This window comes from Bos indicus x Bos taurus, chromosome 14 (assembly GCF_003369695.1).
Source record: "Bos indicus x Bos taurus breed Angus x Brahman F1 hybrid chromosome 14, Bos_hybrid_MaternalHap_v2.0, whole genome shotgun sequence".
NCBI classification, from domain to species: domain Eukaryota; kingdom Metazoa; phylum Chordata; class Mammalia; order Artiodactyla; family Bovidae; genus Bos; species Bos indicus x Bos taurus.
The window spans coordinates 51,833,199-51,860,651 of record NC_040089.1 but is presented as its reverse complement, the minus strand read 5'-3'; the positions used below and the strand labels follow the sequence as shown (position 1 = coordinate 51,860,651).

The 27,453-nt window shown below is 36.8% G+C and overlaps 1 protein-coding gene across 2 annotated transcripts in view; it reads right to left on the bottom strand.

Moving 5' to 3' along the window:
* Positions 1-27,453, bottom strand: part of CSMD3 (CUB and Sushi multiple domains 3) — a 1,467,857-nt gene that overhangs the window by 701,767 nt on the left and 738,637 nt on the right. For both annotated transcript variants that reach the window (XM_027561290.1, XM_027561291.1), the window contains one exon: positions 22,929-23,050. In XM_027561290.1, the coding sequence (XP_027417091.1) occupies positions 22,929-23,050 (122 nt within the window). The remainder of the gene's footprint in view (positions 1-22,928; positions 23,051-27,453) is intronic.

Here is a 27,453-nt window from a genome sequence, read left to right as displayed (position 1 = left end):
TAATTTTTAAAATCTATTGTAGCCCCAGATTTCTGGTCAATGAAATTGCAGAATTTCCCAGGGAAAGTTTAGGATTTATAACACTGATTTTCATCTGGCCACTCTCAATATATATGAAGTCTTACATGGTTGCTTTCAGATGCTAGAGATCATCACAGTAAGAAGGTATAGCTATCATATTCTATATTTTCAGATTTATGATGCTCCACCCTTCTATATATATATATATATATTTTTTTTTTCTGGTGTTATGTTAGTGGTTATATTGTTAGGTAGGAGGGGCTAAAATTCAAGCCAGATATTCAATGTTCAAAAAAAGGATTAGACAGAAGTGTATACTTTGACAAAATGCATCCTATGTGACTGGTTATATGAGAATAATCAAATCATCCAAGTGACTTTTCTCCACACTGGTTAGAAATTTCAGAAGTTCAAAGAGCTTTAATACTAAGAATGGCAAATACAATATTGTATTCCTCCTCTCTCTTCACTACCTAGCAGCAGCTGTTACTGAGGGACTGAGAAGCTGAAAAGAAAAATAAAATGCACCAGAAAGATGATAGTGACTTTTACTAACTCCAAGACTTTCATTAGATAACCTTCTACTTTGCAGTAAAATAGCTCAGGTCATGAGGCAAAAGCTCAGAGCTCTCTCAGTTCCTTTTTCAATCTCTCTTGGCAGAAACCTATTCTGACTTCTTAGAAACATCTGCTGATGGCTTCTGACAACTAATATCAGCAGGGAATCCTCACAAGGATATTCCAAATTCTGAAATTTGTGAGAACATGTGTTATCTGCACAGTAGGAAGCATAGATCAAAGACTGATAGGAGCAGTATGCCTCAGCACACTCTGGGTATGTGGTGGTGGTCGTCGTGATGGCGGTAGTACTAGTTGCAGCAGTAGCAATGCCATTATTATTAACGTTTTTGAGCATGTACTATATTCTAACCATATGGAATGCTTGACTTCATATAATCCTTCCAAAAGCCTTATGAGGAAGGCATTATTATGTTTCTTTTACTGTCGAAGAAACATAAGCCCAGATAAATTAGTTTTTTGGTGGGGATCTGTGATTAATTATACTATTGTGCCATATATGCATAGGCACTTTTTATATTTAAATATTAGAATAGGAGGAAATGTCACCATTAAGGATAGAAAATATAAAAAGGAAATAGAATATTTACGTTCTATTCTAAATTGTGCAATGAGCTATACCACATCTTCAAGAAATAGTAAAATACTGAAAGTCAATGATTATTACTGGGAGTATTAAAAGCTCATGTTGCAAAAAACTGTACATTGCTTTGGTTTTAAAGATGTTAAAATGAAACTACAGCTATCTTAAGTATAATTGCTATCTAGAATACTGTTGATGTAATTATGTAAATGACAAATGTATGTGATGAAGAAACAAATTCTTAAAATTTTATTTGAAGAACAAGAGAAATATAATGCTTTCTACAATAAGTAGATATTCTACCCTAAGAAGAGAGATTTTATGTTGTTTTTTTATACTTTTTCAAGCCTTCATTTATAAAAATATACATTATAAAAATTATCATTACAAATTTTAAAAACCTAAAAAACTTATAGAACTAAAAAGATATAAACTTAAAAATCACATACTATCAGCTATTTAAGAAGTTATTAAAATTATTTGTAAGTCATGAATAAACTTAGCTTAAGTACATTTAAAGCCAGTAGAGTGTCTTACACAAAGTTATAAACATTTGAAACTGTTTCACTAAAACAAGGAAATAAGCTTTTTATAATTAATTTTACTATTGCCTAAGTTATATATTATTTAGGTGATTTATATAATGTGAAATGGCATACAATATTTGCTTATATGCTAGATATTTATAAACATGATTCAATGTCAAATATTTGTTTAATATTTATTGTGCACCAGACATTTTTCTGCATTCTGACTCATCCTGTCTCTTCCTTTCTCACGTTATGGAAAAACTCTTGCTTCATAACTCTTACTTGACATTTATGATGCTTAACAGGACTGGTCCTTGAATTAATGTAACAAGTATATTATTTAGTTTGCTTTTTTTTTTAAAAAAAAAGAGATTCTTCTTTACCTATTTTCTATTTTGTCCCACTCTGCCTTTCTGCCTGTGTTTTTCACCATTAAAAACATAGTGATGGTTAGATAAGGAGTTTAGGAGGTAGGAAACAAGTAATATTCACAGTATGAATAAAATACTGTCCCCAAATCACTTTAACAGGATACTCACTACACTCTTCAACATTAACAAATGAAGATGCATGTCAATATTTCTATCCCCTTTGTTTGTATTAATGCAAATTTACTTATTGTTCTTAGAATCTCATTGCTTAAACCACTGAAAGGTATTTGCTGACCAATTCAAGTGGTTAGTAGGCAATGTTCAGGAGCAACTCTGGGCATGAGTGCCTTGATAAATCTTTCAGATCCACCTCAGTAGAAAGTAGCACTTTCAGTTCTAGGGACAGAAAATGAAAGGGGTGAAATGGGAGTGGTATGGAATTACAGAATAATTAAATGATATCCAAAACTGTCTACTGATAAATGAATCCCTCTAGGAAGAAAAAGAGATATTACAAGACATAAGTCAGGACACCAAAGTCAGCCTTTATCACTTTTCTATATCTTGGATACTAAGTAGAATTCTTTGTCTCTTTTGCTGGACAGAGCTTCAAATATAAAAATACCATCACTTGAAAAGTCCTCTGCTCTCTAATTCCTTTTCCCCTTCTCATTCCCACCTGTGGTAAAATAATGACAGCCCAAGATGGCCATGCCTTCATCCAGGGAACCTGTGAATATGTTACCTTACACATTAAATAGAGCTTGCAGATGTGATTAAACTTAAGGGTTCTGAGGTGGAAACTGTATCCTAAATTACCCAGGTGGGCCCATTCTAATCACACAAGTCCTTAAAAGAAGAAGAAGAAAGCAGAAGTGTATGCCAGAGAGATGTGACATTAGAAGGCCTATACCTGTCTTTGCTGGACTTAAAGATGGAGGAAGGAGACTGGGAAGAGCCCATAATTGAGAGCCAGCAATAAAAATCCAAAGACCCTGGTCTTATAACCACAAGGAATTGTGTTCTTTCAACAACACAAATAAATAGAAAACATTCTTCCCTAGAGCTTCTAGAAAGGAATGTAGCCTGCTAATGACTTAATTTTTATTTCTTAAGACCTATACTGGACTTCTGCCCCACAGAACTGTAAGATAATGCATGTGTGTGATTTAAGTCACAGAATTTATGCTAATCTTTGTAATAACAGCAACAGAATCATTACCATCATAGTACTATCCAATCTCATAACTCTTATATTCTTAGTGTGGCTACTTACCCTTCAAATTTAGACAAGAGACAAGTCATTTTAGTTCTCTATTGTAAGTTGTTTTTGAATATGCAAAATGTATACAATATATCAGCTACCTCATAGAGTTAAAGGAAATATTAAATGAAAATATAAATCAAAAGAACTTAGAATAGACATATGCACACAATTCATGTTCATTTTAATGTTATAAGATTATTCAAAATTTTGATAATAAAGTATTAATACTATTGATACTGTTGTTTCCTAACATTTGTCCTCTTACTAGGTAGTACTTAAACAAGAATATTTCTTACTTACTCATCAATATTGGGCTTCCCTGGTGGCTTAGTTGTTAAAGAATCTGCTGCAATACAGGAGACCTGGGTTTGATCCCTGCATTGGGAAGATCTCCTGGAGAAGGAAATGGCAACCCACTCCAGTATTCTTGCCTAGAGAATCTCCAAGGACATAAGAGCCTGGCGGGCTGCAGTCCATGGGGTTGCAAAGAGTCGGAAACAATTGAGCGACTAAGTACACATCAGTATTGGACTCAATCTTACCTTTTCAAATGTCTCACTACTACTTCTTCTCTAATAGTGGCATTTCCAGCTGATACCAAGTTACTCTAAATAAAGACTATATTTTCCATCTCTCTCTCCATATATATATTTTTTTTTTCTTTTAATATTATGTTACAATGTGTCTTTTACCTTCTTTCTTCTCTATCATCTCCCCCCAACCCCAGGCTGGAATATGTGACATATTATGCTGGAACCTGAGACATTATACTAGAACTGGGGACAAGGGTCATTCCCTGGGAAATGATACAATAGTGAGTTAGCTGATGTCCCTGAGAAATTCCTAGAGCAGAGCAACTACATATCTTAGGCCACATATCCACCTTGCTTCAGTCCCTCTTGTTTTGAGTTTTCTTTCATTGTCAGCTGAACCTAATCCTAACCTGTAATTTTATGTATCCTGGTGATTTGTGCTTCTTGCTCAGTTGTGCCTGTCTCTTTTGTAACCCCATGGAAAGTAGCCTGCTAGGCTCCTCTATCCATGGGAGTTTTCTGGCAATAATATTGGAGTGGTTTGCCTTTTATCTTCTCCAGAGGATCTTCCCAAATCAGGAACTGAACTCACGTCTCCTGCATTGCAGGTAGATTCTTAACCCGCAGAGCCATTGGGGAAGACACATGTATCCTGGAACTCCTAACCAAAAGTTTTTGCCCAGAGATTCATTTTCCTCTACTATGCAATCCCAAAAAGACTTTGAGTGCATAAAGTATACTAATTGCTATCATTTATATACTAAGACATCACTTAATATTTATGTGTAATTGTTATGCAGCACAACTCTGATTATGCATATCATTTAAAAACAATTACAACAATGAGGCTCAGGAGCTAGGGGACACTGAACAGTTAGCAGTGGGAGAAGTAGTAAAAATAAACAAAAAACAAAATATTATAAATGTAGTTTGCATTTTGAATACTTTGTCTCTTTTTTGGGGTAAGAATCAGAGAAATTCCTATCCATGGATTGTATTCCACCAGGCTCCTCTGTCCATGGGATTATCCAAGCAAGAACACTGGAGTGGGTTGCCTTCTCCTCCTCCAGGGGACCTTCCTGACCCAGAGATAGAACTCAGGTCTCTTACACCTCCTGCATTGGTAGGCAGATTTTTTACCACTAGGACCACCTGGGAAGCCAAGGAAAAGCTAATATACATGTAAATAATCCAGTGAGATTTTTCACTTGAGAATATTTAATCAGTTCCTTCAATAAATATTCACTTGAAAATTTTCACATGAAAACTACTATACTAGATGATAAGAATGCAAAGATTCAAACATTTTTTTTCTTTTTGCCCCTTAGGGCCAAACTAAAGAAAACATATAAGTAAACAGATAATTACAATATCAATAGTGAACTAGTATGCAGGGTAAGATCCTAAGCCAAGCTAGGAAGAAGAGGAAATGCTCTCATGAAAAACTGAAACATGAACTGGATCTTAAAGAATGGTCAGGAAAAAACAGGGTCGCAAAATTTAGTGAGATGCAAACAGAGTGGGAATATGTATTCTTCAAAGGGGGAGCAGCATGTAGACAGCTCTGGTAATGCAGTGAGTGGCATAAAAAAGTATGTCGGGGCATGGGCCTAGAAAGCTAAGAGTAGTTAATTAAGAGTGTCAGTGGATTTGTCCATGAAGATATATAGATGTATTTAAATACCTGACCAATAAAGGAGCTATCATTTTGTTTTAGAATAAAATACCACACTGAATTTGTCAACAGATTTAGAATGCTGTGCTTAGTTGCTCAGTCGTGTCCAACTCTTTGCAACCCCATGGACTGTAGCCCACCAGGTTCCTCTTCTGTCTGTTAGGTAGTTAGACTAGGAAAAAGGAGTCCAGAATGGCAGTGGCTAAAAGACAAGGAAGAGAAAAGTCTGTAAAAATAGAACAAAGGAAGGTCCGAGGACCAGAGTGAGGACCTCAGGTAGAACAAACAGCATTCCTGGCTAGCCCAATTTACATAGGGCAGGTCCAGGGAGAGGAAAAAACATACAAAAAGAGGAGCCAATGGGCCGGGGTCCTCTCTCTGTCTCTCTTTCTCTCTCTCTCCTCCGGGTGAGCTATCTCTTTGTCTCTGTCTGTCTGTCTCTATCTTCGTGTCTTTTGGGTTGGCATGCCCTCACATCTTGAGGACGCATTTTCCTTTATTTTCTAAATAAAACAGTAAACATGGAGCTGTAACACTGTCTGAGAGCTGTGATGTGCCAAGGGCTTTAACACCCATCGCTTCAAATTTTTGTTGTGATGAGACAGAACCGAGGAGATTACACTCCCCTGACATCTGTAGTGTTGTGGGGGACTCTCCAGGCAAGAATACTAGAATGGGTTGCCATGCCCTCCTCTAGGGTATCTTCCCAACCCAGGGATCGAACCCAGGTCTCCCACATTGCAGGCAGATTATTTTCCATCTGAGCCACCAGAGAAACAGACTTAGATTAGGCAGCAAAATGAAATGAAGATTCACTAGTTGGGAAGCTGGCTGATAACTCAAAGGAGAAATAAAGGAAATATGGGTGACAGATTTAAGCAACTTTGAAGTTCATTAATTACCTATAGTAAATTCACTGGAACCTATATTTAAATGTATGTAGAAGAAGGCAATGGCAACCCACTCCAGCACTCTTGCCCGGAAAATCCCACGGACAGAGGAGGCTAGTAGGAGGCAGTCCATGCGGTCACGAAGAGTCGGACACGACTGAGCGACTTCATTTTCACTTTTCACTTTCATGTATTGGATAAGGAAATGGCAACCCACTCCAGTGTTCTTGCCTGGAGAATCCCAGGGGTAGAACATAGTCTTGTCTATGGGGTAGCACAGAGTCGGACACGACTGAAGCAACTTAGCAGCAGCAGCAGTGAAAGGTGAAGACTATAGAATGAAAAATGTTCAGAACACTGAGTAACACTAAATTTTAAGAAGATAGAAGAGGAAATTCAATACCCAGAAAAAACTGCAAAAGTAGGAGAAAATTCAGGAAATCAGAGAGTATTTGGAAATCTAGGGAAAAGAGAAAGTTTCTAGGGAAAGAGAAAGTTTCAAGAAGTAGGCAGTAGTCAAGAATGTCAATCACTCTGTACCTATATCTTTCTTTGTCCTTTTACTACTGTATTATTGTTTAAAATATGTTTTTATTATAAAATTCAACATATGTATTATTGAAATTTAACACAGAATTTTTGTTAGCATAAAAGTAAAGGGGAAAATAGATGCAGTCTTCTATCCAGAAACACTATTTTTTAACACTTTGAAATATTTATTTTGTTCTGATTTTATTGATATTTGTTTATTTTTATATGGCTATTCATTGTATTTGCACAGAGTAGTTCATTTAAAAATATTTCAAATAAACCATTTAGATAAGAAGTCAGGTCCCCATGGTAGGGGTTGAGAATACTTAAGAAGTGTACAAGTATGATTCAGTCAAGAGGAAGAAAATTCAAGGATGGGATGTCCTATAAATGGTGATTGCAAGCCATTTATTCTAGTTTGGGGTATCTTCTAAAGTTGTGTCTCCCTGACTGCCATACTAATGTTTATACTAAGATCTTTGCTTTACTCTTATGCTCTTTCTCATTCATGACTTGGTAAGACTGGCTTTGATTTCAATTTATCCCTGAACTACGGCCTCAGGTTTGCTCCCTTTAGTTTCTACTCAACTGTAGTGAACACTCTAAGCTCTCTATCCAGATCCCTTTGGATGCTTCTTGTCTTTTGTTATCTGTATGCTACTTTCCCTACTCATTTGCCTTTAAATGCATATAGCTATAAGTTTTGTGAAGAATGCCTTTGGGTGACAAAAATAGCTTTGTCCACATGAGTCCTGAAGGACCTGGGTAATTCGTAGCCTATGATTGTGGGATGTAGAAGTAAGACAGCCCAGGACCCTTGTTTTGAGTTGGGACAAACTCTTAAGTACAGTTTACACTGAGTGGGATCATGCATGACTTGGATTTTGCCTGAAATTGCATTGTTGCTTAACTTCTTTCCAGTTCTGCTTCTTTCAACCCGTTAATAGTTTCCTGGACAAATAAGTCTTTTTTTTTTTTTTTTTAATTTTAAATGGAGGCTAATTACTTTACAATATTGTGGTGGTTTTGCCATACAGTCACATCAATCAGCCATGGGTGTACATGTGTTCCCCATCCTGACCCTGCCTCCCACCTCCCTCCCCATCCCATCCCTCATGGTCATCCCAGTGCACCAGCCCTGAGCACCCTGCCTCATGCATTGAACCTGGACTGGCGATCTATTTCACATATGATATTATACATGTTTCAATGCTATTTTCTCAAATCATCCCACCCTCTCCCTCTCCCACAGAGTCCAACAGTCTGTTTTTTACATCTGTGTCTCTTTTGCTGCCTCACATATAGGGTTATCATTACCATCTTTCTAAATTCCATATTTATGCACTAGTATACTGTATTGGTGTTTTTCTTTCTGAGTTACTTCACTCTGTATAATAAGCTCCAGTTTCATCTACCTCATTAGAACTGATTCAAATGCATTCTTTTTAATAGCTGAGTAATATTCCATTGTGTATATGTACCACAGCTTTCTTATCCACTTGTCTGCCAATGGACATCTAGGTTGCTTCAATGTCCTGGCTATTGTAAACAGTGCTGTGATGAACATTGGGGTACACGTGTCTCTTTCAATTCTGGTTTCCTCGGTGTGTATGCCTGGCAGTGGGATTGCTGGGTCATATGGCAGTTCTATTTCCAGTTTTTCAAGGAATCTCCACACTGTTCTCCATAGTGGCTGTACAAATTTGCATTCCCACCAACAGTGTAAGAGGGTTCCTTTTTCTCCACACCCTCTCCAGCATTTATCATTTATAGACTTTTGGATAGCAGCCATTGTGACTGGTGTGAGATGGTACCTCATTGTGGTTTTGATTTGCATTTCTCTGATAATGAGTGATGTTGAGCATCTTTTCATGTGTTTGTTAGCCATCTGTATGTCTTCTTTGGAGAAATGTCTGTTTGGTTCTTTGGCCCATTTTTTGATTGGGTCACTTATTTTTCTGGAATTAAGCTGCAGGAGTTGCTTATATATTTTTGAGATTAATCTTTGTCAGTTGCTTCATTTGCTATTATTTTCTCCCATTCTGAAGGCTGTCTTTTCACCTTGCTTATAGTTTCCTTCATTGTGCAAAAGCTTTTAATTTTAATTAGGTCCCATTTATTTATTTTTACTTTTATTTCCATTATTCTGGGAGATGGGTCATAGAGAATCCTGCTATGATTTATGTCAGAAAGTGATTTGCCTATATTTTCCTCTAGGAGTTTTATAGTTTCTGGTCTTACATTTAGATCTTTAATATATTTTGAGTTTATTTTTGTGTATGGTGTTAGAAAGTGTTCTACTTTCATTCTTTTACAAGTGGTTGGCCAGTTTTCCCAGCACCACTTGTTAAAGAGAATGTCTTTTCTCCATTGTATATTCTTGCCTCCTTTGTCAAAGATAAGGTGGACACACAGTCTTAATATCACTTGCACATAAATCCTTGTCTTGGGTCTGCACTTTGCAGAAAAGACAGCTGCAGCCTTCAGGAAAGTGACACTTTCCATGACTAGCTGAGGTCTCAGACCTGGCACTGAAGCTTGGCACAGGTCCGCAAACTACAACTGTTTGGCACAAAGCACTGGTGCTTGCAAGTGGGCAGGCTAAATGAAGTGGCAAAAGGCTAGCTGTCATGATGGAACAGTGACAACATGGAATAACATTGTTATGGGTGGAAATTGAGGGTGTTTTCTGATGCCTGAAGAGTTCCTGGGGAAGAACACTGAGTATATGTCTTACAGATCTAAACAAAAATCATGAGCTTAAATGCTGTAGTGAATATGTGAATGAAATATTTCATAATCTTAATTACTTTATCATATTATAAAATGATCCTTCAGTTCTTATTTGAAAAATAAAGGAAAGAAGGAATGACTTGCATGGAAAGGGATATCATCCCCTCCTAGAAAAAGTTGTCCTTTACCTGCATTTAAGTTTGGGACAGATGTCCTTGAAAAGGTAAGGGAAGAAACTCTCATCTGTGATGTCACTTAAAAGAAACAAAGGTCTGTGTAAGGATAGTATGAAATACTATAGTGAAAGTTTATCAGAAATATATGAAAAATCATACCTTATAATAGCTATAGAAAAAAATAATATACAGGAATAAATATTATTTAACATATTGCAAGTATGAATAGTATTTGGGCTTCCCTGGTGGCTCAGATGGTGAAGAATCCACCTGCAATGCAGGAGACTCAGGTTCTATCTCTGGGTCAGAAAGATCCCCTGGTGAAGTAAATGGCTTTGCATTCCAGTATTCTTGCCTGGAGAATTTCAAGAGAAACTTGGCAGGCTAAAAGTCCATGGGGGTCATAAAGAGTCAGACATGACTGAGCAACCAACACTTTCATAGATAACATTTATTTATAAAGCAATATAAATATCAACAAAATATTTGCTTTCCATTGTATACTAATTTTAGACTATGCTGGATTGAAATGCCTAATAAATTTTCACATATTTTATATGTATTGTTACCCTAATTAGTGATTTTATTTACACAACAAATGTTAACAAGAACCCACTATGAGCTCAGTACTTTTCTTATGTTTAAATATCCTTATGCTAATATATGACTTAAATTTACAAGATAATTCCCAACATACAAAGTGCTGTTTGGGCTTATTAATATTAACTTGTGAGAAGCTCCAACATTCCTTTGACATGGTAGGGCAGAGAAGATTATTCCTGCTTTATGGATGAAGAAACTGAAGGTCATTTAGGTTGATTTCATATCTTGGTTTTCATAAATAATGCTATAATGAACATAAGGGTGCACATATGTTTTCAAACTAGCGTTTTATGTTCTTTTGAAAAAAATATCCAAAAGTGAAATATCTGGGTCATATGGTAGTTCTCTTCATTTTTTTTTTTTTCAGGAACCTCTACACTGTTTTCCATAGTACCTACATCATTTTACAGTTCTATCAATAGTGTATGAGGGTTCCCTTGTTTCCACATTTTTTCGACATTTATTATGCCTTGTCTTTTTTATAACAACCATTCTAACAAGTATGCAATAATACTAATATATCATTGTGCTTTTTTTACTTGCATTTCCCTAATAGTTAGTGATGTTAAATATCTTTTTTATGTTCCTATTGACCATTTATATGTATCCTTTGGAAAAATGCACATTCAGATCCTCTGTTCATTTTTCTAGTTATTTTTTATTATTGAATTGTATGAGTTCTTTATATATTTTGGATCTTAACTCCTCATTTGCAAATATCTTCTAACATTCAGCAAGTTGTCTTTTCATTTTGATAATGTTTTCATTCAGCTGTGTAGAAGTTGTTAGTTTTATGGTGTCATATTTTTTCATTTTTGCTTTTGTTTCCCTTGCATTATGTGGGAGACCTGGGTCTGATCCCTGGGTTGGGAGGATCTCTTGGAGAAGGGAACGGCTACCCACTTCACTGTTCTTGCCTGGAGAATTCCATGGACAGAGGAGCCTGGCAGGCTACAGTCCATGGGGTCGCAAAGAGTCAGAAACAACTGAGTGACTTTCACACCACAAAAACATCATGAAGACCATCATCAATGAGATTACTGCATACGTTTTATTCTAGGAATTTTAAGAGTTTAGCTTATACATTTAAGTCCTTTAATCTATTTTGAGTTTGTGTTTGTGTGTGTGTGTGTGTGTGTGTGTACACTGTGTAAGTTAGTGGTCTATTTTCACTCTCTGTATGTATCTGTCCAAATTTCCCAACACTATTTATTGAAAGGACTGCCCTTTATCCTTTGATCCTTTGTCTTAGATTGAGTGAGTGAGTGAAGCCACTCAGTCGTGTTCGACTCTGTGACCCCATGGACTGTAGCCCACTAGGCTCCTCCATCCATGGAATTTTCCAGGCAAGAATACTGAAGTGGGTTGCCATTTCCTTCTCCCATGTCCTAGATTAGCTGTCGGTATAAGTGTGATTTATTTCTGGGCTCTCAAATCCATTCCATTGACCTCTGTGTCTGTTTTTTGTTCCAGTGTCATACTGTTTTGACTATTATATATTTGCATTATAGTTTGAAATCAGGGAATGTGATACCTCCATAATTCTTTCTCAAGATTGTTTTGGTTATTTTGGGGTCTTCTGTGGTTCTATACAAAGTTTAGAATTAAAGCTGATCCTTCATGTGTTTGAACAGTATAGTTTCTTTTGTAAGTGGAGTTACAATAAATATGTGCTATAAATATGTACTATATTACAATAAATATGTACTATAGTACTACATTCTGTCTTCTCCCTGATGGATGAGGATAAGAGGCTTGTACAAGCTTCCTGATGGGAGGGACTATCTATGGATAAAACTGGGTCTTGCTCTAGTGGCAAGGCCATTTTCAGTAAATCTTTAATCCAATTTTCTGCTGATGAGTGGGGCTGTGCTCCCTCCCTGTAGTTTGGCCTGAGGTGGCCCAGTCTTAGAGTCTGTAGTCTTGATGGTAGGCTATAGGCTCCATGGTAGGAATAATGGAAATATTCTCCAAGAGGACCTATGCCAGCATGCTGTACCTTCCAGGACTGCTGCTGCCAGTGCCGCTGACCCCACAGCAGGCCACTGTTGACCCACATCTCCACCCGAGACTTTCAAACACTCACAAGCAAGTCTTGTTTAGTCTCTTTGGGGTCACTGCTTCTTTCTTCTGGGTCCTTGTGTGCACAAGGTTTCATTTATGCCCCCACCTCCCACCAACAGTCTCTCTTTCCCTAGTCCTGTAGAAGTTCTGTAAATCAAATCAAGCTGACCTTCAAACTCAGATTCCCAGGGGATTCCCTGTGCTTTTGCTGGATCCACAGGTTGGGAACTCCGTTGTGGGACCTAGAATTTTGCAACAGTATGAGAACTTCTTTGGAATAGCTGTTCTTCAGTTTGTGGGTTGCCCACCTGGCAGCTCTATGGTGGAACTAATAGTGACCTCCTCCAAGAGTACTTATGCCAAAAAGTGTGGCATGTGGTCAGATATGCAGATGACCCTTATAGCAGAAAATGAAGAGGAACCAAAGAGCCTCTTGATGAACATGCAAGAACAGAGTGGAAAAGCTGCCTTAAAACTCAACATTAAAAAAACTAAGATCAAGGTACCTGGTCCCATTACTTCATGACAAACAGATACAGAAACAATAGAAACAGTGACAGCCTTTATTTTCTTGAACTCCAAAATAACTGTAGGCAGTGACTGCAGCCATGAAATTAAAAGATGCTTGGTCTTTGGAAGAAAAGCTATAGAAAACCTAGACACTGTTTTAAAAAGCAGAGATATCACTTTGCTGACAAAGGTCAATCTAGTCAAAGCTATGATTTTTCCAGTAGTCATGTATGGATGTGAGAGTTGGACCATAAAGAAGGCTGAGAACTGACCATAAAGAAGGCTGAGAACTGAAGAATTGATGCTTTTGCAATGTGATGCTAGACAAGACTCTTGAGAGTCCCTTGGACAGCAAAGAGATCAAGCCAGTCAATCCTAAAAGAAATCAACTCTGATTCACTGGAAGGACTGATGCTGAAGCTGAAGCTCCAATAATTTGGCCACATGATATGAAGAGCCAACCCACTGGAAAAGACTCTGATGCTGGGAAAGATCAAGGGCAGGAGGGGAAGGGGCTATATAGGATGAAATGGTTGGATAGCATCACCAACTCAATGGACATGAGTTTGAGCAAACACCAGAAGATAGTGCAAGACAGGGAAGCTGGCCATGCTGCAGTCCATGGGGTTGCAAAGAGTTGGACACTAACGCCCAATTGAACAACAACAACAAAGTACTACAGTTGATTCATTTGCAGATAAGAAACCATGGTACAGAGAGGTCTGACTGTAAAGTTATATGTAGATTTTCAATTGTGCAGCAGTCAGCACTCCTAGTCCCCATAATGCTCATGGGTAAATGCATGTGTTATATAGCTCTGTTAAATATGTCATTGATATTTATAAGCATTCCATTGAATCAGTATATTTATTTGGGTAGTATGGACATTTTAACAATACTAATTCTTTCAATCCATGGGCATGAAATATTTTTCCATTGTATCTTTTTCAATTTATTTCATCAGTGTCTTATAATTTTAAGTACATAAGTCTTTCTGGACTTCCCAGGTGGCTCAGTGGTAAAGAATATACCTGCATATGCAGGAGATGCAGGGCATACAGGTTTGATCCCTGAATTGAAAAGATCCCCTGGGGAAGGAAATGGCAACCCACTACAGTATTCTTGCTTGGAAAATCTCATAAATAGATGAACTTGGTGGGCTACAGTTCATGGAGTCATAAGGAGTTGGACATGACTTAGCAACTGAGCATCCCCTCCACCCCCCATAAATGTTTTTTACCTCTTTACATATTTGATTTTATTTGATGTCATTATAAATGCAATTATTTTCTTAATTTCTCTTTCTGATAGCATGTTATTAGTATATAAATATACAGCATACTTTTATTGATTGATTTTGTATCCTTTGATTTGCCAATTATTAGTTCCTTTTTTTTTCTTTTTTTTTAGTGGAGTCTTTAGGGTTTTCTATTTGCAACATCAAGTCATCTGCAAATAGTGACAGTTTTACTTCTTCCTTTCCAATTAGATGACTTTTATTATTCTTTTACTTTTTTCTAGTTGCTGTGGCTAGGATTTACAGTACTGTGTTGAATAAAAGTGGTAAGGTTGGGCATCTTTGCCTTTTCCTGATTTATAGGAAAAGCTTTCAGTTTTTCACTGTTGAATGTGATTAGCTGGGGATTTTTCATATATGCCTTAATTATGTTGAGGTAAGTTCCCTCTATATTCACTTTGTTAAGAGTTTCTATAATAAGTGGATGTCAAATTGTCTAGTTTCTTCTGCATCTATTGAGATAATCATATGATTTTAATCCTCCAATCTGTTAATGTGATGCATCATCTTAAATGACTCAAAGATATTGAACCATCCTTGCATCTTTTGAAAAATAAAACTTGATTGTAGTGTATGATCCATTCAAAGTACTGTTGATTTGGCTTGCTAATATTTTGCTGAGGGTTTTTGAATCTATGTTTATCAGTGATATTGCCTGATAATTTGTGTGTGTGTGTGTATGTGTGTGGTGGGGTGGTCCTTGCCCTGGTTTTCATATCAGGGTAATGCTAGCTTTGTTAAATGTATTTAGATATGTTTTCAAGGCTTCCTTCCTCTTTATTTATTATTCGTGTGTGTGTGTGTGTGTGTGTGTGTGTGAAAGTTTAACAAAACTTGGTTTTTAAACCATTTTTGAAAATTTTGTATTGGTAGAATTCTGTAAAGAAGCCACCTGGTCCTGGGCTTTTGTTTTTTGGGAGATTTCACACTATTTCAATCTCCTTATTAGTAGTTGGTCTATTCAGATTTTTATTTTCTTCATGATTCATTGATAGAAGAATGTGTGTTTCTATGAATTTACCTATTTCTTTAGATTGTTCTGTCTGTTGGTGCATAAGTTTGTTTGTGTAGGTTCTTTCTCAGAACCACTTTGCCAAATCCTATAGATTTTTCTTATACTGTATTTATGTTCTCATTCATCTCTAGTTTTTTTTTTTTTTTTCAAATGACCTATGGGTTATTTGGTAGTATATTGCTTAATCTTCATATTTTTGGCCTCTTTTTCACCATTTTTGTCTCGTGATTGATTTATATTTTCTTACCATTGAGATCAGGTATGATCGCAATCTTCTTAAAGGTCCTGAGATTTGTTTTGTGACCTAACTAACATGTGAGCTATCTTGGAGAATGTTCCATGTGCACTTGACAAGAATTTTCTATTTTGATGATTTTGGATGGACTGTTCAATATATCTATCAAATTCATTTGATGTAGGGTATTGTTTAGGTCTACCCAGACAGTAAAGAATTTTCCTTCAAGGAATGGGCCCAAGTTCAATCCCTTGGTTGGGAAGATCACTTGGAGAAGGGAATGGCAGCCCACTCCAGTATTCTTGCCTGGGGAACTCCATGGACAGAGCAGCCTGGTAGGCTAGAGTCCACAGGGTCACAACGAGTTGGACACAACCAAACAACTAAGACACACACAGAGTTTCTTTATTGATTGTCTGCCAGGATGACCTATATAGTGATGTAACTGGGTTGTTAAAACTCCCTTATTATTATTGTTTTGCTTTCAACTTCTCTTTTTAAGTATGCTGATATTTGCTTTATATATTTCAGTGTTACGTTAGGTACACATACATTTATAAATTTCATATCTTATTGGTAAAATGACTCCATTGTCTTTTATTATAGTCTTTGTTTTAAAATCTATTTTTTTTCTGAAATAAGTTTTATAACAGTTTCTTGACCTCTGAAATTCAGTTTCTTTATGAAATGTGGATAAAAGAGCATATACTTCAGTGTTATGGGAAGTAACTGAGGTAAATGCATATAGAGTACTTAGTAGAGTTAATAAATACTTAAAAATGTTAAACCATTATTATTAGATACAGAATATACTATTTTCCAGAAAGGTGTCTCCTATGTGGACTGCATGCATGATCCTGCTGCAGAGGTACTGCAGCTGCTCCCGAAGTGTGCTGGTGGGCAAAGCTGGTCTCTAATGGCTGAAGGCCCTGGTCAAAATATCTGCTGGACACTGGTGGACGGAATCACATCTCAAATGGTTTTGTGACATTTTGGGGACTTATCTTTCTTATAAAGGATCTTAGGGTCGGGGTGCATGAGGTGAAGTTGAAATCTCTTGCTTCTCAGAGTAACTATCCATACTTTGTGACCTACAAGACTGTGAATTGCTATGGCTAGGATATGCTTTGTTGTTTTGTCTTTTTTTTTTTTTCCCCTTGGTATGGTGCACTGCTGCACTCAATGCCCCTAACTCCTGCCTCTGCCAGAGAATCTTGGACACACAGGGAAGTCTAGGTCAGTTTCTTGGTTCACGGGACCTTATGAAAGAGGTCACACTATCTTCATTACCTCCACCATATTTTGCTCTCAGGTAAAACAACAGGGAAGGAACACAGCCCCACCCATCAACAGAAAATTAGATTAAAGATTTACTGAGGCTTCAGCAATATGTGAACCCTGAACTTCCAGATGTTCAAGCTGGTTTTAGAAAAGGCAGAGGAACCAGAGATCAAATTGCCAATATCCACTGGATCATCAAAAAAGCAAGAGAGTTCAAGAAACACATCTATTTCTGCTTTATTGACTATGCCAAAGCCTTCGACTGTGTGGATCACAATAAACTGTGGAAAATTCTTCAAGAGATGGGAATACCAGACCACCTGACCTGCCTCTTGAGAAATGTGTATGCAGGTCAGGAAGCAACAGTTAGAACTGGACATGGAACAACAGACTGGTTCCAAATAGGAAAAGGAGTTCATCAAGGCTGTATATTGTCACCCTGCTATTTAACTTCTTTGCAGAGTACATCATAAGAAACGCTAGGCTGGAAGAAACACAAACTGGAATCAAGATTGCTGGGAGAAACATCAATAACCTCAGATATGCACATGACACCACCCTTATTGAAGAAAGTGAAGAGGAACTAAAAAGCCTCTTGATGAAGGTGAAAGTGGAGAGTGAAAAAGTTGGCTTAAAGCTCAACATTCAGAAAACTAAGATCATGGCATCCAGTCCCATCACTTTGTGGGAAATAGATGAGGAAACAGTGGAAACAGTGTCAGACTTTATTTTGGGGGGCTTCAAAATCACTGCAGACGGTGACTGCAGCCATGAAATTAAAAGACACTCCTTGGAAGGAAAGTTATGACCAACCTAGATAGCATACTCAAAAGCAGAAACATTACTTTGCCAACAAAGGTCCGTCTAGTCAAGGCTATGATTTTTCCAGTGTTCATGTATGGATGTGAGAGTTGGACTGTGAAGAAAGCTGAGCACTAAAGAATTGATGGTTTTGAACTGTGGTGTTGGAGAAGACTCTTGAGAGTCCCTTGGACTACAAGGAGATCCAACCAGTCCATTCTGAAGGAGATCAGCCCTGGGATTTCTTTGGAAGGAATGATGCTAAAGCTGAAACTCCAGTACTCTGGCCACCTCATGAGAAGAGTTGACTCACTGGAAAAGACTCTGATGCTGGGAAGGATTGGGAGCAGGAGGAGAAGGGGACAACAGAGGATGAGATGGTTGGATGGCATCACTGACTCGATGGATGTGAGTCTGAGTGAACTCCGGGAGTTGGTGATGGACAGGGAGGCCTGACATGCTGTGATTCATGTGTTCGCAAAGAGTAGGACACAACCAAGCGACTGAACTGAACTGAGCATGAAGTGAAGTGAAGTCTCTCAGTCCTGTCCCACTCTTTGTGACCCCATGGACTGTAGCCTACCAGTCTTCACAGACCATGGGTTTTTCGAGGCAAGAGTACTGGAGTGGGTTGCCGTTTCCTTCTCCAGGGGATATTCCCAACCCAGGGATCAAACCCAGGTCTCCCGCATTGTAGGCAGACGCTTTACCCTCTGAGCCACCAGGGAAGCCCAACTTCTGAGAATAGCCCTGCCCAACAGAACAAGCCCAGCCCTTCAGAAATAGTGTGGACCTAAAAGAAGAAGATATTAAGAAGAGGTGGCAAGAATACACAGAAGAACTGTACAAAGAAGATCTTCACGACCCAGACCATCACGATGGTGTGATCACTCACCTACAGCCAGACAACCGGAAATGAGAAGTTAAATGGACCTTAGGAAGTATCACTATAAACAAAGCTAGTGGAGGTGATGGAATTCTACCTGAGCTAGTTGAAATCCTAAAATATGATGCTGTGAAAGTGTTCCACTCAATATGCCAGCCAATTTGGAAAACTCAGCAGCAGCCACAGGACTGAAAAAGGTCAGTTTTCATTCCAATCCCAAAGAAAGGCAATGGCAAAGAATGCTCACAATACCACACAATTGCATTCATCTCATATGCTAGTAAAGTAATGTTCAAAATTCTCTAAGCTAGGCTTCAACAATATGTGAACTGTGAACTTCCAGAACAAACTTGTTTTAGAAAAGGCAGAGGAACCAGAGATCAAATTGCCAGTGTTCACTGGATCATCAAAAAAGTGCCAGAAAAAATATATTTCTTCTTTATTGACTATGCCAAAGCCTTTGACTCTGTGGATCAAAATAAACTGTGGAAAATTCTGAAAAAGATGGGAATACCAGGCCGCCTGATATGCCTCTTGAGAAATGTGTATGCAGGTCAGGAAGCAACAGTCAGAACTGGACATGGAACAAGAGACTGGTTCCAAATAGGAAAAGGAGTACAGCAAGGCTGTATATTGCCACTCTGCTCATTTAACTTATATGCAGAGTGCATCATGAGACATGCTGGGCTGGATGAATCATAAGCTTGAATCAAGATTGGCCAGGAGAAATATCAAAAACCTCAGACATGCAGATGACACCACCCTTGTGGCAGAAAGTGAAGAAGAACTAAAGAGCCTCTTGATGAAAGTGAAAAAGGAGAGTGAAAAAGTTGGCTTAAAGCTCAATATTCAGAAAACTAAGATCATGGCATCTGGTCCCATCACTTCATAGCAAATAGATCGGGAAACAGCGGAAACAGTGGCAGACTTTATTTTTATGGACTCCAAAATCACTGCAGATGGTGACTGTGGCCATGAAATTAAAAGACGCTTACTCCTTGGAAGGAAAGTTATGACCAACCTAGATAGCATATTAAAAAGCAGAAACATTACTTTGTCAACAAAGGTCCATCTAGTCAAAGCTATGGTTTTTCCAGTAGTCATGTATGGATGTGAGAGTTGCACAATAAAGAAAGCTGAGTGCCAAAGAATTGATGCTTTTGAACTGTGGTGTTGGAGAAGACTCTTGAGAGTCCCTTGGACTACAAGGAGATCCAACCACTTGATCCTACAGGAAATCAGTCCTGAATATTAATTGGAAGGACCGATCCTGAAGCTGAAGCTTCAGTACTTTGGCCACCTGATGCGAAGTACTGACTTACTGGATAAACCCTGAGCTAGAAAGATTGAAGGCCCGAAAAGAAGGGGATGACAGAGGATGAGATGATTGGATGGCATCACTGACTCAATGGAAATAAGTCTGAGTAAGCTTCAGGTGTTGGTGATGGACAGGGAAGCCTGGCATGCTGCAGTCCATGATCCACAGAGTCAGACACGACTGAATAAATGAAGTGGACTGTACTTGGTATGACTGCATCTCTGTTTCTCCTACGTGCCCTTTGTTGCTATCCTTTCACCCTTTGTTGTGGAGATTGTTTTCATCCTGTTTTCTGGCTCTCTTCAGAGGAAATTATCCCATATTTAGATATATATTATATCTGAGGGAAATGGTGCTTTCCACCATCTTGAATCTTCCACAATGGTTGTTTTTAAATGACCAAATATAAAGAAAGATATGAGAAGTTATTTTTGAAGAAAATCATAGATATTGAGGCATTAATACGTTGGTTAGTTTGGGTTTAAACCAATAAGAGTGCTCTGTGCTTGTGCTTTATGCCAGTAATTGTCTTACGAAGAGTTCAGACATGGCAATCTATGGAAGCAACCCTTCCAGTTGTATTTTTCAAAATACACAGTTATGACCTGTTAGTGCTTCATAAAATTAACTTAGTGAAATGTAAACAATATTTAAAAATAGAGTACAACATGTTAAAAAAAATAGAGAAGTGCTTTCATATAGTTAGGGGAAATTATTTTTTCACACTGTGTGTGTGTGTGTAAGTGAGTGAGTAAACTGTTAAATATAATTGTGGGTTATGCTTGAAAATGCTTGAATTTTCATAGGATATTTTACAATGAATGTAAAACAACAGATCAAAAATGAATGTACTCAATTAGCTTTCAATAAAAAGAGTAAAGAAAGTGATCATTAATATATGTCCCTTAGAAAATAGATATTTTAAGTGAGAAAAAGAATAGATTAAAGTTTCATAGATTGGTTAAGAAAAACAAGGAGAAATGTCATGACCTCTGTGAAAATTCAAGTAAGTCAATAATGAAAACTAATTAAACTTAGTAAATTAGACATCTTATTGGGGGAGATAATCATCACTTTGTTCTGTAAATTATAGGTAATTACTGTCACACAAAAAAAGTTCTATCTCAATACAAGATTAATACAGAACATCTGTTCCATACTTTATAATGGATTTGGTTCATGTTATCTTAGTATAAAATACTTATGTCTTAGGGTGAGATATGTCATAGTAAGTAACCCACATGTTATACAGTACACACAATGACCTTTGCTATCTATGTGATCTTAGACAAATTATTTAGCCTCTTTATTAAATGCAGACATCAAAGTATATTTTCCTATTAAGGGAATTTCTTAAATTAAATAGTCATTAAAAGTACTGTGAATGATACCTGGCATGTTGCTAAATGTTCAGTAAATGTGATTTTATTTTTCAAGTAGTTCTTGATTTTTTTTTCCCTCAGAAACCTATAATTTTCTTAGAGAAGGTATGCAATAAATAAAATTTGTCGATTTGAACTGAATTGATGACATTGGTTGGATGAGTAAAATGACTTCCTTTGTGCAGATGAAGGATTAGATTTAGTGTTTTTTTTTTTTTTTTCTCCAAGTTTATACACATAGTTTACGGAGGGCTAGGCTTCTGACCTAGTTCTTATGACTCATAAATCAGGGCTCTTCCATGAAGCAAGTCTAATTTACCACTGAGATATTTTTTAAACAACTTTGCTACTCTTGTGATTATATTTTATGAACATAAAGCCCAAAACTTGCTGGAAAATAGAATATTCTGCATCTAATCACTAGTTAACATTTTTTAAGTACCTACTAACCCTACTAAGTCGGAGGAGGCAATGGCACCCCACTCCAGTACTCTTGCCTGGCAAATCGCATGGACAGAAGAGCTTGGAAGGCTGCAGTCCATGGGGTCGCTGAGGGTCGGACACGACTGAGCAACTTCACTTTCACTTTTCACTTTCATGCATTGGAGAAGAAAATGGCAACCCACTCCAGTGTTCTTGCTTGGAGAATCCCAGGGATGGGGGAGCCTGGTGGGCTGCCGTCTATGTGGTCGCACAGAATCGGACAAAACTGAAGCGACTTAGCAGCAGCAGCAGCAACTCTACTAAGTACCCTGTGTGCATTATCTCATTTACTTCTCATAACACTGAAAAATATGTTCTTATTATCCACATTTCAGAGAAAGAAACTGAATTTCAGAGAAGTTAAATAGCTTGATCAGAGTCGTTAGTTGGCAAGTTCTAAATCAATATTTTAACTACAAATTTGACCCAGTTTTGTGGGTTCTATCACCAACCTTTTCTTAATCTAACCCAGAAAAGATATTACAAAATTGAGACAAATTTTGATTCTTCCTATGTAGGTCCTTGCTACATACCCTTAGGAGGAGAAGCAGGATGGAGAGAAAAGGAACAGAAACCTTGCTAATTGTTCCCTGCTTTTTTGTTCATTCAGCATTATAATTTTGTTCGAGTTCTGTGGTATATATGTATTTAGATAGATTACTCATTTTAGTCAAATATACAATACAACCTTTAGAAATGCCCAAATAATGAATCTTCTACTAGTGTAGAGCACATTAATAAACTTTATAATAAAGAATAGCTGTGTGATCTGTGGCAATAGAGAAACACTGAAAGGAAAATCAGCTATGTATAAAAACAAGACATACCTGAATGATAAGACGAGTAGAAAGATATGAAATGATAAGTCATTATTTAGACATCTTTGAAAAATAAATATATTTACAAACTTCAAAAGCATATTTCAGAAAACATTTGTTTATAATTTTAATGTGTTCTGATTTATATGTTAGTTGAGACAGAATTACAGTATTTAATTGTTTTTCTTATTTCTCATATAAGTGTAGGTTTTATATAATTTATAGGTAGGAAATATTTCAGAAATCATACTTGAGCTGTGAATTTTCTTTACTGCCCTTTCCCTCATGATTTCCTCAGTTTTGTCTTTATGATTATGCTTTTGCACCAGAGATGGTTTTCACTTACCTTATTTGTATTCACTGCTGTGATGACCCAGACACATTGTGCATTGCTGTCATATTGGAATGGAAAGTTGGGAGATGTAAAGGTTCCACTTGGTCCTTGAAGATTAGAGCCACACGTCTTCACTAAAAGAAAAATCACATTTTAAAAGCTGAGCATGTGCCACATGCAAAATCACAGCATTAAAATATCTTGCAAGTAGACTTTAAATTCAAAATTGCACAATAATAACCACACTGAAATATGTATAATGATATTCTAATGTGATTTATCAAAATGAGAGTGGTTTTTACATCCTGAAGTTCACAAGTCATATTTTAAACATTAACTGAAAAATAGTTATGAATAAAAGTGTGAGGCATGATAAATTGTTCTATGACTGTAAATAGGTTAGTTTAATTAGAGACAGGTCATATTTATTCAATATTGTGTTAACAAAATTCTATAAAGAGGAAGAAATAAAGCTTTGGATTGATTAAGCAATCTAAATAGTGTTTTCCTTTCTATTTATTAAGTACACTAGGACTCATAATAGCATAATAGCATAAAACTTGTAATTGAGACATCAATATTAAAACTACTTTTTCTGTTCTTAAGACTGTGAATTGGGCCATTCAGACTGCAAAAAAAGCTACACTAAAGTAATTTTAATAAATACCCACAAAATCTGTGTTATAATATTTCTTTAGTTTTCTAACTCATCTCTCTTCTAGTTAACCAAAGAGTTATTGACCACACTGTATCTGGGGCTTGACTTCCTTCTTGAGTGCCACAAAAGTTTCTAGGTGGTATTATTTTTGATATGCAATTTTTGCCTCATTCCATTAAAATACTGCCTAAGTCATCTTTTTTTTCCCCACAATACATCAAATGTAATTCACTGTATTTTTAAATCATGTACAGTTTAACATAGATTTTTCATATGCACATATGACTTTACATATAATCATTTTAAAGTTCATTTAATAGAGGTCCCCAAAGTTTTTTTGACATGTCCAAGATCTTCAACTGGTAACTAGTATAGTTAATATTTGAGCTCAGGTCTTCCCACTCCAAGTCTTATCTTTCTATCATGAAATGTGTGTCTTCCTAGTATGTTAAAAATGTAATTTTTTACTAGGTATTTTTTTTTCCCTTTAGCTCATATTTTAGCATTAATCTATCTTTGACAACTTTCTGGTAATTCGATGGTTATCTTCTCTCGTTTGTGTCTGATTTCTATATTTTAAACAATATAAATGCTATTTTATAAAAAATAATTACTTATATTTTTTCCCTCAACATTAATTACCAATCTTTCCTTTTTTCATTTATTACCTCCCTCCTTGTAAGTCTCCCATGCTCACTACTCCATTTTCTTCTCTCCTGTTCAATTTTCAATTTCCAATTTCTGCATTATTAATACTTTGGCTGATTTTAGGCTACCAAAGTTCTATCAAAGCCTTACAAAATTTTCTGATGCCTCACAAATTTTTTTCCCAGATTTATTGAGACATATTGAAATATAACACTAAGTTTAAGGTGAACAACATGAAGACTTAATTAACATCTCCATCACCTAACATATCAGCATTTGTATGTGTGTGTGAATGTTTAGTGAAAATGTTTAAGATCTATTCTCTTAGTAACTTTTGAGCATGTGATACAGCATCAGTGACTACAAATCACCATACTGTACATTATACTTTCAGAAGTTTTTCATCTGATAAACTGGAAGTTTTTTCCCTTTAACCCTAGCACCTCCAGACTCACTTTTAAGAACTATTATATGCAGAGTACATCATGAGAAACGCTGGACTGGAAGAAACACAAGCTGGAATCAAGATTGCCGGGAGAAATATCAATAACTTCAGATATGCAGATGACACCACCCTTATGGCAGAAAGTGAGGAGGAACTAAAAAGCCTCTTGATGAAATGAAAGTGGAGAGTGAAAAAGTTGGCTTAAAGCTCAACATTCAGAAAACTAAGATCATGGCATCCGGTCCCACCACTTCATGGGAAATAGATGGGAAAACAGTGGAAACAGTGTCAGACTTTATTTTGGGGGGCTCCAAAATCACTACAGATGGTGACTGCAGCCATGAAATTAAAAGACGCTTGCTCCTTGGAAGGAAAGTTATGACCAACCTAGATAGCATATTCAAAAGCAGAGACATTACTTTGCCAACAAAGGTTCGTCTAGTCAAGGCTATGGTTTTTCCTGTGATCATGTATGGATGTGAGAGTTGGACTGTGAAGAAGGCTGAGCACCGAAGCATTGATGCTTTTGAACTGTGGTGTTGGAGAAGACTCTTGAGAGTCCCTTGGAATGCAAGGAGATCCAACCAGTCCATTCTGAAGGAGATCAGCCCTGGGATTTCTTTGGAAGGAATGATGCTAAAGCTGAAACTCCAGTACTTTGGCCACCTCATGGGAAGAGTTGACTCATTGGAAAGGACTCTGATGCTGGAAGGGATTGGGGGCAGGAGGAGAAGGGGATGACAGAGGATGAGATGGCTGGATGGCATCGCTGACTCGATGGACGTGAGTCTGAGTGAACTCCAGGAGTTGGTGATGGACAGGGAGGCCTGGCGTGCTGCAATTCATGGGGTCCCAAAGAGTCAGACACGACTGAGCGACTGATCTGATCTGATTCTACCATCGGACAATTGCATTAATCTCCCATGCTAGTAAGTAATGGTTAAAATCTTGCGTGCTAGGCTTCAGCATTAGAGCAACCAAGAACTTCCGGATGTCCAAGCTGGGTTTAGAAAATGAAAAGGAACCAGAGATCAAACTGCCATTTGCTGGATCACAGAAAAAGCAAGAGAATTCCAGAAAAACATCTACCTCTGTTTCATTTACTATGCCTTTGACTATGTGGGTCATAACGAACTGTGGAAAGCTCTTTAGGAGATGGTGAGGGATAGGGAGGCCTGGCATGATGCATTCCACAGGGTCACAAAGAGTCAGACATGACCAGGACACTGAACAACAACATTCTACTCTCTGGCTCTGTGAGTTTGTCATTTTTACATTCCACATTGAGATCATTATACTGCAACTTCTTTTAAGTCTTCCATGTTCACTAGTCTATGTTTTCCTTCACATTCCCTCCGCCCCTTTTTTTTAAACTTTATTGGAGCATAGTTGCTTTACAATGTTTTGCTAGCATCTGTTGTACAGCAAAGTGAATCAGCTGTATATATATATATATATATATATATATATATACCCCCTCTTTTTAGACTTCCTTCCCATTTAGGTCACCAAAGAGCACTGAATAGAGTTCCCTGTGCTATACAATAGGTTCTCATTAGTTATCTATTTTATACATAGTAGTGTACAAATGTCAATCCCAATCTCCCAATTCAAATCCCATACCCAATTCATACCAATTCATAACCCTCTAAGGTTAAAACAAAATATGGATGCTCACAGTCTATGGCAGCACTCAACATTATCTCAGAAGTTCTAGGTAATGCAATAGAGTTGGAAAAATTTTGGAAAGCATTACAAAATTAAAAAAAAAAAAGTATAATTTTTAATCAAATGTGCTATTTGCCTACCTAAGCTCAAGAAAGTTAATAATATATCTACAATTTATACTACTTTATATTTTAGTCACATAATCTGCCTTTGAAGCAAAAATGCATGTGAAAATATAAAGTTCGCTTGTATAACTGTAATAGTCAGCAATCCAAATTGAAAGATCAAATTCACACAAGCAACAAAGTGAACATGTAATTTTTAAAAACATATTTGGCAAGAAATGTAAAAGTCTTCCATAAAAAGAAGCATAAAAAATTTCAGAAGGAAATGAAATAAAACCTGTATAAGTACCAAGACAGGTTGTATTCTATGTAAGAACCCATATAACTGGAAAGATTGGTTGCATTCTGCATGGAAAGGCTTTTTGCACAAAAATGTTAACATCCTGATTTTAGGGATTTAAAATGAATTGATACAAATTAGCTAATTTGCATATATTCTATGTATCTATGATTATCTTAATTCAGTGTTTTTGACAGTTATTTTACAATATTCTATATGTTTTATTCATATGTCACCTATGTTTTTAAAAAGTTAGAGGATAATAGTTAATTTATCATTTTCCAGTTTTGTTTTAGAAGTGAAATGAGCTTATATATATGGAGACATTGTGAGATACTGTAAAGAGGATAATGCTGTTTCAAGAAAATGATATAAATATAGTAGGAGAAACCAAAAAAAAATCAACCCTAGCTTCTCTATCAATATGCTGTAGTCCTATTCTTCCCTCAGGTCAAGCACATACAGTTAACTATGCTTGGAAAAACATCTACAAAAAAGGTTAAATACAATGAAATATGATTTGGTTCAACTGTAACCTTCAGGCATTTAAATTTGTGCTAGATATAATGTTTCAAATACTTGAGCAAGACAAGCAAAAATTTTATTTTCTGGTTGAGTAAGAAAGATTCAATTCACAGGTTAAATATTATTTTTGCATGCAATATACCAACTGGGTCCTGTCTACAGTTGTCTCTGAGTCTACTGAACCCTGA